General features: G+C 36.7%; 2 protein-coding genes across 2 annotated transcripts in view; one reads left to right on the top strand and one right to left on the bottom strand.

Moving 5' to 3' along the window:
- Positions 1-9098, bottom strand: part of CLEC12B (C-type lectin domain family 12, member B) — a 17004-nt gene extending 7906 nt beyond the window's left edge. The window contains 1 exon segment of the mRNA XM_012652146.1: positions 9026-9098. Within this exon segment, the coding sequence (XP_012507600.1) occupies positions 9026-9098 (73 nt within the window).
- A 29-nt stretch (positions 9099-9127) lies between these two features.
- Positions 9128-15321, top strand: CLEC1B (C-type lectin domain family 1, member B). The gene is made up of 6 exons (XM_012652156.1): positions 9128-9210; positions 9816-9914; positions 10899-11018; positions 11176-11327; positions 12911-13017; positions 15177-15321. The coding sequence occupies exons 1-6, from the start codon at positions 9147-9149 to the stop codon at positions 15319-15321; spliced, it is 687 nt and encodes a 228-aa protein (XP_012507610.1). The 5' UTR covers positions 9128-9146.
- The last annotated feature ends 2364 nt before the right edge of the window (positions 15322-17685 follow it).

Genomic DNA, 17685 nt, shown 5'->3' with positions numbered 1-17685 from the left:
CAGCAATAAATGTCCGAGTGCAGGCGTCTTTTTGATAAAATGATTTCTTTTCCTTTGGGTAGATACACAGTAGAGGGATTGCTGGGTCAAATGGTAAGTCTTCATCTATTTCTTTGAGGAATCTCCATTCTGTTTCCCATAGAGGTTGTACTGATTTGCAGTCCCACCAACAGTGTATAAGCGTTCCTATCTCTCTGCATCCTTACCAGCATCCATTGTTTTTTGACTTTTTAACAATGGTCATTTTGATGGGGGTAAGGTGTTATGTCATTGTAGTTTTAATTTGCATTTCCCTGATGATTCGTGATGTTGACCATTTCTTCACGTATGTTGGCCATTTGTCTATCTTCTTTTGAAAAGCTTCTGTTCATGTCTTTTGCCCACTTTTTAATGGGGTTGTTTGTTTCTTGCTGATTTGTTTGAGTTCTTTGTAGATTCTGGATATCAGCCCTTTATCAGATGCATAGTTTGCAAATATTTTTTCCCATTCTGTAGGCTGTTCATTTATTCTGTTGATTATTTCTTTTGCTGTGCAGAAGCTTTTTGATTTAATCAAATCCCATTTATTTAGTTTTTTGTTGCTGTATTTTCAAGGCTGGGAACTTTTATATAGTCAACTGACCCAAGACACATCCCTATGCCCCTCTGTAAGAACAGAATGACAATCTATTTCTCTCAGGAGAAAGGGAAAGAAGTGAAATATTCTCCTTTGAAATTAGAACGTCACAGGTCTCAAACTGCTCTTTTGGCATTGTTCCTTGCTGTAAGGCAAAGAACGGGAGTGTAAAGGCTGAGCAGGAATGGAACTTCATGGGGAATTACCCTGATCCTCAAGGTAGAGGCTGTTCTGAATGTTTCAAAAAGGAGTCAGGTTATCTTTTACATGTGTGTAAGGCTAGCTAATTCTGTATGGAGACACTGGATCTTGTTTATACTCAGCCCTAACAGATATCAAGCAGAGATACACACACCAAGACAGGAAGAGCTGTGTCGTACACACGGCTGCTGTTATAAGAAATCCAAATGTATGTGTGTGTGTGTTTGTGTGTGTGCGTAATGGTGTCGATAATTGGGATAATGGGGCATACAGAAGAAATTGATAGCTATTAAACCTGGAGATGAATGGGAGCTCCCTTCTGGCTAATTGTTCCTAATAGAACAATCCTAGAATAATCCTCCTGCAGATTAAAATGGATAATCAGGACAAGATTTTAAAAATAATGACCTGAAGTTTCAGGGGAGTGAAAAAAAGCAGACCGATTATAGAGAGAATGAGACTGGCACATGTTAAGGTGTTCTTTTGTTTTGTTTTGTTTTTAATTTATTTGTCTTTTAATTTGAGGGCAGCCCACAGCCATTGCCCTGCAGGGCAGCTTCAACTCCTATAGAAAACATGATGTCTTTCAGGCATGAAAAATCAGAAGATGTAATCTCAGCTACAAATAGTGCTGGAACAACTGGATATCCATATGGACCACTGGATATGGGGGATCTCTAGAATGCTTTTAGGCCTTTAAGACTATTTAAGCTATAATTTATTTACATTTCATTTTTAAAAATTTGGTAAAATAGATAATCTCTGTCTTCCCTTACTTTGGCCTAAAAATGCCCTGAATATATGAGTCCAGCAAAATTGAAGTAAACTCACTGCACAAGAATTCACACTAAGATACTATAAGCTTCAGCAACATAATGTGAGCAATAAAGAGTTGATAATTTTTATAGGAAGTATTCTGGGTCCTATTTGGAACAGGAGAAAAAACAACACACTGCACATATAGTTGGTCATTGAATCACAACAGCCATGGGACTTACAGAGATCTTAAAGGATTGTATCTACTTCTAGCCCCGCTGTAACTTTTCAAAAAAATTACTATTTTATATAAGGAAGTAAATCGTTCTTAAGAATCTGTGGTAGGCAGAATAATAGCTCCCAAGGCTATCCATGTGCTAAACCCCCAAACCTCTGAATATGGCAGTTCATCATGACAAGGGACACTGCAGATGTTATTACAGTTATAGACCTTGAGATGAAGAAATTACCTGGGATTGTCCAGGTAGACCCAATTTAATCAAGTGTCCTTAAAATTGGAGAACCTTTCTGAAATGTGGTCAGAGAACGATGTGGCAACAAGGCACAGTCAGAGAGATACAACGTTGCTGGCTGAAGATGGAGGAATGGAGCCAGGAGCCAAGGAATTCAGGCTAGAAGATAGAAAGGTAAGGGAACAGATCCCCCCACAGAGCCTTTAGAAGGGAGACATCCCTGCCAACAGCCTTGATTTTAGCCCAGTGAGACCTCGGTCAGATTTTTGACCTATAGAGCTGTGAGATAATAAATAAATTTGTGTTGTTTAAGCTGCCAGAATTGTGGTAATTTGTTAAAGCAGCAGTAGGAAACTAACACAGAACCCAAGAAAATATTGGGGGCTATACATGAGCAAGGGAACTAAGCAATCTCCTCTAAAGTTTTCCTTTGGGGTAAGGTGGGAGAAAATTGGGGGAGGTTTTGCTATGAGTTTTGTGTTTTCAGATGACTGGGGAGTGATCTAAAACCTCCAAGACCCAACTTTGTGTGAAGATTTTCCCAGTCAAAAGCCTCCAGAATGAGGTGCACCTACCCCAGAGGTGTGAAAAAGGTACAGAAAGGCAATGTAATAGTGCACCTTTTAGTAACATTTGTGCATGATCTTCACACATATAAATGTACATATATTGCTTGTTCACGTTCATATTTTTTCAAACTAATGGAGTGTTCAATAAAAAAAAAAATTTGGAGGCTCTAGTTCATACATCAACAAAACTCCACTATCAAAAATGTGGAAATAAAGACTAAGTCTATGCTTATGTTTACTATTCTAGGTCAATTATGGAAAGACAGAGACCATGGAAATGATGAAAAGTTAAATCAAACAGATGATTACAAAAATTAGAAATTAAAGATGTTTTTCTATCTCACCTCTGGTCTTTCACTTTCACCAAATTTTGCAAACACTGAGTTTTTGTTCTCATTTCCCTGATTCTTTCACATACTTTAAAGGAACCTAAGAAAGTATTAGATCTTTCACTATCTCCCATGTAATATCGTTCAGGCAAAACAATGATGGAGAATTTTTTGTGGTTCCTGATTATTTCTAAGAGGGAGAAGAGTGATCATACTTCTTATGTACTTCCCACTATTGTTGTCCTAAATGTTTGTATCAACTATTATTAGTTATTATTTTATTAATTTATAAATTACTATAATACTTTTCTCCCTTAAAAACTTTCAGCATCTCTGTAGCTCATTTTATCAGTCACTCTATCAAAAAACCCACCTTGCTGCAGTCATCTACCAAATTCAAGGACATTCATCCACATTCCTTTACTATTTTTTCAACTGTCTTAAATCTTCTTGTTCACTTCTACTCTCATGATTATCGGTGATTTCAATACCTGTGTAGATGATAATTCCAATACCCTGGATTCTCTGTTCTTGGATTTACCTCCAATAACTTTGCCCACACCCACAAATCAGCTGTCCATCCCCATAAATCAGCCATCACCAGATAATCATACTTCAGAACTATGCTGTTCAATACTGTAGTCAGTGAGCACATGTGGCTGTTTAAACTTTAGTTAAAATTAAATAAAATTAAAAATTTATTTCCTGAGTCACACTAGTCATATTTCAAGTGCTTAATAGCCACAGGTGGCCTTGATCACAGAATTGGGCAGTGCCTTTACCTTCACCAGATTTTTGTGAGGATTTCTATCATCACAAAAATTCTCTTGGACAGTGCCTCACTAGAGTCAAGACAATTTCATTTCTAATAAGAACACCCTCTCTGTTACCTCAGTTTAGATATTCCACTCTCTGACCTCCAACTCCTACCTTTCCAGCCCAATCTCTGGATTCTGTGTCCTGCCCTACAGTACTTTGATGCCCATTGGGATGTCAAATTCACTGACCATGCCACCTTTTCATTGCCATCAATCCCTCATGTCTCATTGCCTGTTTTACCTGGCATGGACCATTTACCGGGATCAATATAATACTCATTTCCCTACAAACTCCTACAACTTCCTTGCTTATCTCTTCACTCATCATAAGCATCTGGGAAACACAGCTTGGTAAAATCCAACTCCACCTGCTCTACACTTGCCTACTACTGAATGTGACCCTATTAATTGGTCTTATTTTATATTTTTTAATTATAACTTCCCAGTACTCTTACTAATCAATCTATTCTGCCAACTTTTAGATTATTCCCCACCCATCTTTCTTTCTCAACTCTCAAATTTCTTTTCTCTTTCCTCAAACTCAACTGATGACCTGACTGCTTATTACCATGAGCAAACAGAAACAAGTCAGTAGGGAGTTTTCTCTGTTCCACCAACTAAATATACAAAACCATCTACATCTGCGCGTAAGGTAGTATCCCTTTCAACAATGGTTAAGCTGCACCACCTCTTATCTCCGATCAATCTCTATCTGTACATTGAAATCCATTCCATATACCTACTCAAAGACTTTGAACTTGTAATTTTCTGTCTCTTGCTCTGTCTGGCATCATCCATTTTTCTATTTTTTTTTTAATCTTTACTACTTCACTCACTGTAACCTACAAATATGATATAATACCTCCCGTTTTAAAAACAAGCAAAAAAATCTCTTGTTTACCACTTACCCTCACACGGACACACATGATCACTCCAATTTCTCTAATTTTCTTAACAATAAAAGAGTTCAAAAAGCTGTTTATGCCTGATATATCCTCCTACTTTTTATGAACCCACTCTAATTAGGTTTTTTCCCTATTTCTATAGAAACGCTCCTGTCAATATCATCATTAACGTCCATATTAACCTCCACGTTAAGTAACATTCAATGGCTATTTCTCAAGATTCATCTTATCCTATAAGCATCACTTGACATAACAGATTATTACTTTTTCATAAAATACTTTCTTCTCCAAAATACTGTGTTCCCCAGGACACAATTTCCTTGGTTTTCCTGTCACTTCACTCACTACCCAATCCTCCGTCAGATTCACTAATTCCTCTTTAACTGAATGCAAAATGTTGGGTCCCAGAGTTCAGCTCTTTGCCTTCCTTTTTCTGTTTTATTCATCCCCACAGGAGCTATTGAGCTCTTGTACACTCATGGCTTGATGTAACAGCCATATATCAGTGATGTCCAAGTTTGTACTAATATCTCCATGTCAGTGCTCAATCTCCAGGATCATATATCTGAACGGATTCTTGGCATATTTACTTAGATACTTTATAGAATTATCAAACTTATATCATAAAAATGAGTAACCCTTCCCAATGTGTTTCCCCATCTAATAAATGAAAACTCCGTATCTACAGATACTCAGCCCAAAACTTGCATTCACCTTTGACTTTTCTTGCTGTTCTCACAGTAATAAAAATCCAGCAGAAAATACTGTTCACTGTGGAAAATAAGGGAACACAGGTATTAAATATGAAAGTGTTATTGATTTAGAATACGTTAAAAGAAATACTGAGTTTACATGACAGGAGGTTTTATTCTCACACTGTTCTTCAACAATCATTCCATTCCCACATAGTATGACTAAAATAGGGGCCCTAATCGAATAGTACCCAGAGAATGGCCAGAATGGGAATTAATTCAGAATTGTTTACCAAAGAAACAATAGGTAAAGGCAAAGATTAAAGTCAGAGTTATCGAAGACTAAAAGAAAACAAAATAAACTAAAAGCAGAATGAAAATAAATGGCCACAAGGAGGAGACAGAGGATGTGAATAGAGGATAGAATTTATTTTGAAATGTGTATTCACCTAATCAGGTGAGTATACCTGATCCGGATAATAAAATATACTGATTAAAAGAAAGGGCTGTGAAGACAGATTGATTGATTCAAATTCTGAATCAACACTTACTTGCCCGTGACTTTTGGCAAGTTACCGAACCCCTGTGCTTTATTTTTCTTATTAATAAAATTGGCATAAATATAGTACATACCAAAAAGACAATTTATAAAAGCATATAGAAGCAGCAATAAATGACAGCTGTCACGTTACTATAGCGCAGTTTGAATTATTCTGAATTATCTTAAAAATGGAAGAAACCCATGCAGTTGTCTAAGCACTTGTTATGAAGGTTAAACAAACCAATCCAAACAAGCACCACCAGGGGCTACACCAAGCCTGTCCAGTCCAGCTCTATTACATCATTTTCCTTCCTTTATAGTAGTTATTATGGTGTGAAATTATCTTGCCCTTTGCTTTCTACACTTCTTTACTATCTGTGTTCAGCACCCTCTACTATAATGTAATAAGCTCGAGAACAGCACAACTCTTGTGTGTTTCATTTACCACTTGATCCCCAGAAAATGGAATCATGCTTGGGACATGCACAGGGATCAATAAATATATGTTTAAATAATCGAGTAATGAATTGTGCCTGCCATGAAGTTTTATAGTGATTTTAACAGGAAAATACAACACCTCGTATCTTAATATATTGTGACATGAATCCTCAGTTCAAATGTGCTTTCCTCAATCACACCATACTTATTAAAAATTCCAGATCTTTATTCAGATGTTCGTCCTGCAGTTCTCTGCTTCAGTTTTGCCGAGTAACTCAGCTTATATTTATAGGGTATGTGGAGAGAGAGAGAAAAATTAAGATTAAATGGTGTCAGGGGCTCCTTTGATCCTGAGAGTCTCCGTATTCACATAGCATGTTTCTACCACAGCAAAGTCACATTTGGCGGATACAAATAAAGGCAAATATTTATTTTGTGGGTCGTAGATGTAGACATAAGACCTTCAACTGTATCTGGAGTTATCAAAGGTCCAAAAAGCAACAATAAATTACAATGAGAAGGAGGCAGGAACCCAAGGAAAATCCAGATATAGAAAAGGAAAATCATCTGAAACTGTGCTCCCTGTTTCAGATTTGCCTGGTGTTAAATACACAGTTCCAAGCATTAAAGAATCAACGACAGCCTGGCATATTCCTGGTGGTTTACAAGAATAAAGGGGACACTTTTTTACGATTAAATCAATTGCCCAAGACCTAGAGAATGTGGAAACCTCAACAAAACAAGCTAATTTTTATGTTTAAACCCTTCTTAAAGTCTGTGTTAATTGAGCAAGAAAACAGTTACGACAATTAAAGAAATTTCTAAATATCCTTGGATGGCACCTTTACATATCTGATTTAATTTAGCTGATTTAATTTTCAGCTGATTTAATTTTAATTTTTACCTATTTGGTTATTAAGAGAAACAGTAAAGCTTTATAGAAAAGGTGAACTATAACCTCTACATCCGTTTTCTTTTCTCTCTGTTACTTTATCACCATTATTTATTCAATATGTTTCATTGTTTCTGTATATTTTAGGAAAAATATACTAACGTAGAGCAGTGACAAAAAGAACATAAAAGAGAGGGGCTATGGTGAGAAAATAAGCCTCAGGACTTGACGATGAGTAGATGTGGGCAAAGGAAGACAGGGAGAGTCCAACCGCAATCTAACCCCAATCTCCCAGCAAAGGCTGAGAGTTGAAGGAAGAACGAGGAGTCCCCTTTGGCTAAAACAGAAGTTTCAGGAACAGAGGCGGTAGTAGATGAAGGTGGAATAACTGTCTGAATTTACCCAGCTGATCATTGGGAAGAAAAAACGGTTTGGAGATTTAAAGATTTTTTTATTTTTAGTACTTTTATTAAATTTGACACTTATTTGAAGTAAGTGAAATTTTTGATTCTGCGTTGGTTTTTGGTAAAAACATTTGAATCATTAAGTTCAGGTTTCTAAAATCAGGCACTGTCTTTCATGTTTGCTTTGTTTATTATTCTCCTCATTCTCAAAATAATTTGAGGTGTGTAGGGAAAGAAATTTTTAAACAGAAGACTATTTTAAGTGAATTGACAAAGAATTTAGAATGAAGGAGATAGCAGGAAGGAACAATGTATGTATAAGATATGCCAAAGGGCAAGTTAGTTAATGAAATACCCGCTCTGGGAGCCCACATAATTACTATATTGAAAAGTCTAACATTTTATTAACTGAAGAAAAAAATCAAAATAAGATCATTTATAAGATAAACGCCTATTAGTTAGTCAGAAGAAGGGAAGCTTTACTGGCCATGGAGGTTTAACAAAAATATCTGTTATAAAACTACATACCAGCTACTCTAATGACAAAATAGACAATCTCCTCACCAATATTCCTACAATAAATACAACTGCTAGCTTTGTATTAGTGTCCTTATAACTTTCAATGTCAGCTAAAATAGTAGTTTAAAAGTGCATTTCATAAAGTTAAATGTGTGGAGTACATATTGTATTGTGATACAAAGGGCGGTAGGAAACCATTCTTCCTGAAATTGTTCTTCATCTAAGCACCACTATGCTTGAAATTAAATGATTTTATCCAATTAAGATATGTCCATTTCAGGGAATTCACTTTAAAGCGCAAGCATTACTGAAGGGCAATACATAAAGTCACTAACTCTATTATTTCACTTCATTTAATTGTCTTCCTTTAATGCCTAAACCTCAGCAATTTGAGGCCTGTCTTACGTGAAGCCCACAAATTTTTGACAAACTGACTTATAAAGGATACAAGAATTTGTATAAATTCTAGGTCATAATTAGGAGACCACAAGACCATGAAACATCTAATTTAGCTGCACCTCAGATCAAGTTTTGTTACACTTGCTCCTTACCCCTCACAATGAGATAAACACAATGGTGTTTTTTATACATGAATTTTCATTAAAAATCACTTCATTTGAACAATATGATTTAGACCCTGCTAGGGTTAAGATGAAGCATAAACTTTTGTTCTTTAAAAGGATACACACGAGGGAATATCCCTTTATTCACAGTTGAAGATAAGGAAACAGGAAACAAATGCCCTATCTACTCCTTTACCACAAGTTATTATTATTTTTGTGTTTTTGTGTTCAAGGTTCGTGTATCTCTGAGCAGCTATAAAAGGGCTTCCTGGAAAACAAAAACCAAAAATAACGTGTTTCTCAACTCACACGGTTCTATCCTGCTAGAGAGAGGAGGATCACACACTGGCACGTATCGAAACTGCAAGAGTGGACACGACATTCTGTAAAGTCACTGAACCCTGAGCTCTCTTGTGGTACAAAGGAAGCCATGCAGGATGAAGACGGATACGTCACCTTAAATGTTAAAACTCGAAAGCCAGCTCTCACCGCAGGTAAGAATGCCCAGAGCCAGTAATTGCAAATTAATTAGTGAAATGGGTCAATCCTTTATTCTCTTTCTCTACTAGTGATAACACATACAGTTTTATTTTATTTTTTTCCTGAATGACGTTCTTTCTCTATGGCATCTGAGTAGTGTCTACAAAGGCTCATACAGACTTGTTCAGAATATAAACATAAAATATATGAGCAGGGAACATTACATTAAGGCTCTTAGAGTTGAATGCTGCGGGGAATAGAAGGAAAGACATAAGGGGAGAGAATGTTTGGAAACTCTAATGTCAGCAAATGGTGTGATTTTCCATTATTTATGGCAGTGGGCACAAAACAAAACAAAGACAGACACACCAGACCTGAACAGCTGGCTACGTTTTGGCTTGGAGAGGGAAAGTCCTCTAGGAGTAGGGATGGACGTGTGGCATGGGAATGGGTGGTGCTTGTTGCTGATGGTCACCAAGGGAGCACAGGTGAGATCTGCCAATCCAATGAAGCTGTTTATATTACCTGGAAAATCTCCAGAGGGCAGAGGCAGGGGTGACCCTGCTCCAGAGGTAGGCCATACTGCCTGCTCCTTGACATGGTTATTGTATGCCTACAGTTGAGCCTGCTTCCTCCCCCTGGTGGCGTGCGGTGGCTTTGATTCTGCTGATCTTGTGCATGGGGATGGTCGTTGGCATGGTGGCTCTGGGGATTATGTGTAAGTATTGACTCTGTGCCAAAGTTCTGATCGAGGAAGGCAACACTGATGAATCATGGTGTCTCCCACTGAGCCTCTTCATTGTCACTATTTGTCTATTTGTCACTATTCCAATCATTCTATACATAGTTGTCAAGATAGTCTCAATAAAGGAAAACTCTGACCTTTCCCTTCTGATTAAGATCACTTTTAAAATTTTCTTATGCATTAAAAATTATTTTTAAGCATTTGAAACTGGCTTTTAAAATCATCCTCAGTATGGATGGAAACTAGCTTTTTGAACATTTTTCTCTCTCTCTGTTACATGTCCTAAAAACCAGCCAAAGTGGAATTTTCTCAATTTCATAAATAAATCCTGTGTCATCTTGTCTGAAATTTTGCTCATTTTATTCCCTTTACCTAAAATTTTCTCCTTCCCATTTTGTTTACTGAAATAATTAGGTTTTATTTTTCTTCCAAGTCTCATGGCCCTCCAAATGTCTGTGTAGTTGATTATTTTTCATAAGCTATTTAAGAATCTTTCATTTACCATCTTTTATTTACCTGAATATCACAAGAGCTTTAAGCATGACAAGAAATTAATATGCATTCTTAAATGAATAAATATTTTGGCATTACACAAAGAACAGAAAATAGCAGAAGTCATTCACTTTTATGAACTCTGCTGAGAAATCCATATGCGAGGAAATGTCAAAACAACCACTTTGGGCATGTTATTTGATCTTGGGCTTTTCTTATTTATGATTGTCTCCTTCAAATAGACCACTTACTATTGGGGATGACCCTCTGGGGTCAGTTTTGCATATTTATTTTGTTCTTTATATTCCCCTTCTCCCTTACCCCTTTTCAGCACTCATTTACTCATGTGTAGCTGGTAAACTCTCTCTATTGGTAATTCTACCGAAATGAGACTTCCCTGAAGGATCTTTGCATCGTCTTTAAAATATTGATTATGAATTGTTATTATCTAATTTTTACATCTAGCTGTCACACAGCAAAATTACCTCCAAGCTCAGAATGAAAATCTCTCAGGAACTCTGCAACGATTAGCAAAGCACGTCTGCCAAAATTTACTGAAACAATTGGAAAAAGAGGGCACTTTCAGTAAGTATGGTTTGGTGACCTCTTTATCTCCCCAACTCCTGAAGTATTTATGTGATAGTAACCAAGGGAATCTTGAAATCTGCAGGAAATTGGAATGTGGGGGAAATGTAATCCCAATTTAGAATAAAAGGGTTCCTATGCTTGGTTTCTCCTTTAGGCCATAAATGCAGCCCCTGTGACACAAACTGGAGGTATTATGGAGATAGCTGCTATGGATTCTTCAGGCACAACTTGACATGGGAAGAGAGTAAGCAGTACTGCACTGACATGAATGCTACTCTCCTGAAGATTGCCAACCAGAACATTCTGGTAAGGAGATTCCTATGTCAAATATTTTGGAGACATAGGGAAAAAGTTTTTAAATGTATCATTTGAACTTTTTGGGTTGTTTTTATGTCTTTCAGTTTGTGCTAATGTAACAACCTTATCAAATTTAGTAAGAATTACAGAACTCAAATACTCAATCCAGTCATATTCTACAGAATTGCGATAGTTGATGAGTAAAATTGCCTTGCACCTTCCTGAGAGCTAAAGTACACAGTGAGTCAGACTTGAGGAGTCAGCTCAGTGATGTTCACGACCATCTGTATCCCCTGCTATTCTTTCCTGCTGCACCGTCTACTTTCTCTTTTTGTGGGCTCAGACTTATAGAGAAGAAATTCAGTTAAATAAATGAACTCTTCTTTCCACTAAGACAAAATAGGAGAATTCCCTAAAATCTCAACTCCATTACAAAAAGATTAACTGGAGACATATAAGCATGTCCTGAATCTTATTACCCTACACTGACACCAGGCTTAAGATTTATAACTAAAAGAAGTAATGTAATTTTTTGAGAAATAAAGAATAGTTGAATTTCAGGTAGAATTTCAGGTAGAATTTATCTGTCAGGTCCTATAGCAAAGTATATAAAGTGGATATATTTTAAAGAAAAGATCAGTAATTAACAGAAAGGTTGTCAGTGGTTCAAGCTTTAAAAAACAAGCAGTCAAAAGTGACTTTCACACAATATCTCCTGTGCAATGCCATTCTGACTCTCAAATGTCTGTCTAGAAGCTCAAGTCTGGACTTCTATTTGCCAGGAATGTATTCACACCTGTTATTCTGGCAGGGCTGAGAGTATAATGAGCATTTGGCCTCCTTTTAGTTGTATTACCCATAAATTGATTGATTGACTGATTCATACATTAATTGGACAAATATGTGCTGGAATTATTCCAGGGCCTGGACCTATGCAGTTAGTGAAACAGAAAAAAAAAATCCTTAAACTTAGGAGCTTATATTCTAGTTGGAGCAACAGGCAAGGAACAAAACAAGTACGGTAGATAGTGATAATTGCTGAGTATAAAAAAGTAAATCAGGAAAGGTAGATGTACATTATTTGTAAATCTCTTTAAGAAAGACATCATATACTTCTTTACCCAATCAACTGAAACAAATTAATACTTCTATATGGAAGATTTTATAGGCAAGCTAAGCAATAAAACCAAACCATGTAGAGCTTGATTCTAGGGGATATAAAGCTTGTCAACAATGCATTTCTTTTTGTTTTCTTCTATAATTATTTACCATTTATCCCACTTAAATCAATGTGTAGTCTATTTGGGAATCTAATCTTCAATTAATTGAAGATATAAGTATATATTACAAACACATAAGATTATAATATCAGCAATTTTGTGTACATTTTTTTCCTGTGTCTTACTGTTTTTTTTAATTCTAAAACAAGTCAACTTAGTACAATTTTAAATATCAAATCCATTAATATTAATATATACATATAATCCAACTTTCTTTTTTGCCAAAAGTCTTACCACGAAGCCTTGTCTTTATGTCATTAACAACAACTGTGGAGGCATTCTGACCATCGTATTTATTTATGTCTGCAATAGCAATACCTCAAAACCAGGACTAGTTTAATTCGTTGGATTGGATTATCCCGCCAGAACTCTGATGACGTCTGGAGGTGGGAAGATGGCTCAGTTCTCTCCAAAAATATGTAAGTCACTGGACGCTCAGAATAGAAGGCACTACTAGGAATTTATATTCCTGAGATCCTCTTTCCTCTTGAGTACAAGTTACTTAAAAGCTGGGAGGTGTCTCTATACCCTGCTATGTGTTATATAAGCAGCAGCTGAGTCACTCACATCCTACTTCTAGCGAGAGAACACTGGTAAGAAGACAATTCTACTTTCCATCCCTCCTATCCTTCTGTACTTAGCCAAGCCACAATCCACTTTTATTCTTGATATTTTTTCAACTCATTTCTACATTCAACTTTACCGCTGGAACATCGTGCTTGTGTGTGTGTGTGTGTGTGTGTGTGTGTGTGTGTGTGTGTTTAACTTGCTCTGATTGTCTCCACATATTTTAGAACAAAATTTTCATCCTCATTTTATCATTGAAAGTTATTACTTTGACTTTTACTTCGACTTTTCTGTATCATTTTGCCTACTCTTTTATGCACTCCAAGAGTTAGGTACATTGTAGTTTACAAGAAAATTCCAGTTTCCATGAAAGGCGGCTCCATCCTTCTACGGACAATGCAGCCAAAGGGGCGGATCGTGTTAAGAGTTGTGTGGTTTACTATGGCTTTCCAATCTCCAGTCTCAACCCCTTTTGTTCACTTTGTATCAAAACTGCAATCTTTCTCCTATAAAACCTGAAACTGATAGCCAAAACTTGTACACAATGTGATAATTACCTAAATTATTTATCAAGATATTCAACAAATCCCTACTAAGTATTCACTACGTAGGTGGAGCCCAGATACTGCAACCACAGCAAGCCCCTTCACAGACCCTGGGCTTTGTCACCCATCACTTGCTGCCTCCTTCACAGTGTAGCAGAAAAATTGGCGTTCTCTCTCTTCTTTCAACAAATCAAAATTGTGGTGTTGTCTTAAGGCTTTCGTACTCACTGCTTCTTTCTTCTAGAATGCTCTGTCTTCACAACTCCCTGGCTGGCTCCACCTCATGACTCCATTCTCTGTTTAAACCTCGCTTCTTCAGGTGAGGCCAACTCTAATCACCCAAACTAAACTAGCCTCCGTTCAGCCCTCATCCATAGCCTATCGCACTGTTTTGTTCTTCATAACTCTTACCACTCTCTGAAATGTTCTTGTTTATTTGTTTGTGAGCTTCTTATAATAACCCCCACTGTTATATAAAATCCCCAACAGAAAGGACCTTTTCTTTCTTTCTTTTTTTTAAAAAGACAGCGTCTTGCTCTGTCACCCAGGCTGGAATGCAGTGACACAATCATAGCTCTTTGAACTCTCGAATTCCTGGGCTCAAGCGATCCTCCTGCTCCAGTCTCCCAAATGATTGGGACTACAGGTGCACCACCATGCCTGGCTAATTGTTCTTATTCTCTGTAGAGATGGGGTCTCACTGTGTTGCCCAGGCTAGTCTCAAACTCCTAGCCTGAAGCAATCCTCCCACCTTGGCCTCCCAAAGTGCTGGGATTATAGGCGTGAGCCACCATGCCTGGCCAACCTTGTCTTTTTCTTTTTAATCAATCTATTCTTACCATGTAGAACAACATTGGCACATAGTTGGTGTTCTGTAGATATTTGGCAAATAAAGTAATAAGTATGTATTCCTTGTCCTCTAGTTGGAATCAGTCTAGCAGGGAATATAGACAAGTTAACAGGCAATTACAATACAGTGTGCTGTCTTAGATCTACCACCCTATAACATAAATTCTCAGTTCAAAAATATTTAATCAATTTACTTTTCCCTGAGCTTATTCCCCTCCTCTATAGTTACTTGCCCTACAGGGCTCTCCTATCTCCTCTCTGTTCCTCTAAATCCTGCTCTTTCTTCAATATTGAATTAAAGTCTGATCTTGTAGACAAAGCCTTTTCCCATCATTTCAGAGCCATATCCCCCCTCTTCCTGTGACCTCTTATTGTACTCAGTGTTCGCCTACTCCGTAATCTCATGCTGTATGAAACTGCTAATGGGCTTTTCAAAAAATGTACATACCTGTACTTCCAAGCAGACTGGAAGTTTCTCGACAATGAGAATGTATTTTTTTTTTTTACTATTTTTCCCACAGTCTCCACTTCGTGCAACAAAATACTCTACACAGAGTTTGATTACTGATTGTTTATTTAGTTCTCAAAGGAATCTATTCTACCTTTTCTATTCACAGGTTTGAACTTTCTGGAGATGGAAAAGAAAATATGAATTGTGCTTATTTTCATAATGGGAAAATATATCCTACTTTCTGTAAGAACAAACTTTATTTAATGTGTGAGAGGAAGGCTGGCATGGCAAAATTCGATCAACTACTTTAATGCAAAGAAATGGACATGACATCACAGAGAAGTGCTTGACTGCACAATAAAAGATCTGGATGAAGAAATCCCTAGCCATAAAATTGCTTTTTTCATCCTTTCTTCTCCTTGGAATCAATTTTTATATTAACTTAACCATCAAAACCACTTACCTAGTCCCTTCTTTGAACATCCAGAAGCCAACATGGAAGTTCATCATTTGTTTCCCAGTTACTCTATTTTCCATTAATTTTCTTTCTTCTTGTCTTTTGTTCCTAATTATAGAAACATAGAATAATTCACTGCATCTTCTGATATACACATATAAAATTAAAATCAGGACAAAAAAAGTTAGGGCTTAATTAATTTATCCAAAATATCGAAGCTTGAAATCTGTGCAAAATATCTCAGTCTAAAAGACAGCATAAGATAATAATAAGAATACTAAACTTGGAATCAGTAGAATAATTTAGACAATGTGATCACTTAATTGAAGTACAAGCATGAGCCAGTCATGTAGCCTCTTTAATTTCCATTTTCTCATATTTAAAATAGGATAGTAACATTCACCTTTTATACCTTATAGTTCTACAACCTAAAATAAAACTGTGGAGTGTTAACTACATCAGAGACTCCATGGAAGCAGACACATGACTTCTCTATTTACTATTCCATGGCCAGCAGCAAGCACAGCTCCTGGCTCACAAGAGACAGAGAACTGTTTGCTTCTAATTACATGAGAGTCCATCAGAAATAACTCATTCAGTAAAACACTACACAAATACTATTTTCAAGTCCACCTTCATTTTCTGTGCAAATGAAAGAAAATAAAGTTTGCAAGGAACCTCATGGGGTTTGTAAAATCAATAAACGCTTCTTAACAGGGCTAGTAGACAGGACAACAAATAAAAGTGCTTTATCTAGTTCTTTTCCTAACAGTCCTGTACTTGGTTTTCGCTGAGTAACTGAGGACGTATTTATAGAATGCGTGGAGGGGCACTCTTTGACAGGATCACAGGAAAAAAACTGCATTTCTTTCCCACAGCTTCCCTTCTTCAACTAATGTGAATGCAATTTATAAACATGATTCTCAAACGTCTCAGCTGAGGAGTTTGTTAAAACACAGAGATGTTCAAACACAAAGACTGACGGCATTTAGTCAGAAGGCTTAAGAGACACAGAGACCTGTGTTTTTAAAACCTCCACACGATTCTGATGCAAGTACTCTTTAACACATGTTGAGAAACATTACTTTAGACCTTACTCTCTATGTGGCTTTGGGTGAGTAATTTAGTCTCTTTAAAACTCAGCTTTTTTGTCTATGAAACGCGTTTGATATCAGTACCTTACTCAGAAGGTGATTATGAGGATCATTTCATGCAATTACGCAACGTAGTGATTACTAAGCAGGTAATAAATACTAAATAAATGCGTTGCTTTTATATCTTGGGTGCTAACACTCAAAGGCACTTGAATCTTTGCCTTGTTTTAGACTATCAATAAATAAGCAGACTTTGAAGGCTGAGGAAAAATAACAGAAATACCTCAGATTTTGTTCATGTTACAAGAATTACCAAAATGTGACACAGAAACACAAAGTAATCACATGCTGTTAAAAAAAAAAGTTTAAAAAATGACACTGAAAGACTTGCAAGGTTGACACAAACCTTTGATTTGTAATACATGTGATTGTTTAAAGATGACCCATATCTCTGGACTTTATTGTTTCATCTCCCCAAAATGGAAAAGCATATATTCATGCATCACTGTGGCACACATAAACGTAGAAGAATAATGTCCAAGTGCATGGCAAAAACACAATTAAAAAGTGAAAACGATTCAAACTGTGCCTACAAAGATCCTTTTTTCTGGTACTCATATCTAAAGCATCTGACGCATGAAATCAGAATAGCACAGATATTAATAGTGCAGATTCTGTGATCAGACAACCTAGTATCAGAATTATTTTTTTAAGAGATGAGGTCTCACTATGTTGCCCAGGCTGTCCTTGAACTCCTGGGCTAAAGCAATCCTTCTGCCTCAGCCTGGGATTATAGGCGTATGCCACTACACCCCGCCAGATCACTTAGCTTCAAATAATAAGTCTTCCACCTATCTAAGTGAATGTCAGAAAAACATGAATTCTCTGCGCCTCAATTTACAATTAAGTTACAGGTATACCTCAAAGATATTGCTGGTTCAGTTCCAGACATGCCAAGACAGCAAATATTGCAGTAAAGTGAATCACACTTCCAAGCAGACTGGAAGTTTCTCGACAAATGAGAATGTATTTTTTTTTTACTATTTTTCCCACAGTCTCCACTTCGTGCAACAAAATACTCTACACAGAGTTTGATTACTGATTGTTTATTTAGTTCTCAAAGG

The sequence above is a fragment of the Propithecus coquereli genome, unplaced genomic scaffold (assembly GCF_000956105.1).
Source record: "Propithecus coquereli isolate 6110/MARCELLA unplaced genomic scaffold, Pcoq_1.0 Scaffold380, whole genome shotgun sequence".
Lineage (NCBI taxonomy): Eukaryota > Metazoa > Chordata > Mammalia > Primates > Indriidae > Propithecus > Propithecus coquereli.
Note: the sequence above shows the minus strand (reverse complement) of the source record. Positions and strands in the feature narration are given on the sequence as shown.

What these genes read in the sequence shown, in the direction of transcription:
- CLEC1B (XM_012652156.1), top strand. Translation starts at nt 9,147, where the DNA reads ATGCAGGATGAAGACGGATACGTCACCTTAAATGTTAAAACTCGAAAG. An exon ending in AAAGCCAGCTCTCACCGCAG is followed by an intron (nt 9,211 to 9,815) that starts GTAAGAATGCCC and finishes GTATGCCTACAG; the next exon opens with TTGAGCCTGCTTCCTCCCCC. An exon ending in TCAGTTCTCTCCAAAAATAT is followed by an intron (nt 13,018 to 15,176) that starts GTAAGTCACTGG and finishes TTCTATTCACAG; the next exon opens with GTTTGAACTTTCTGGAGATG.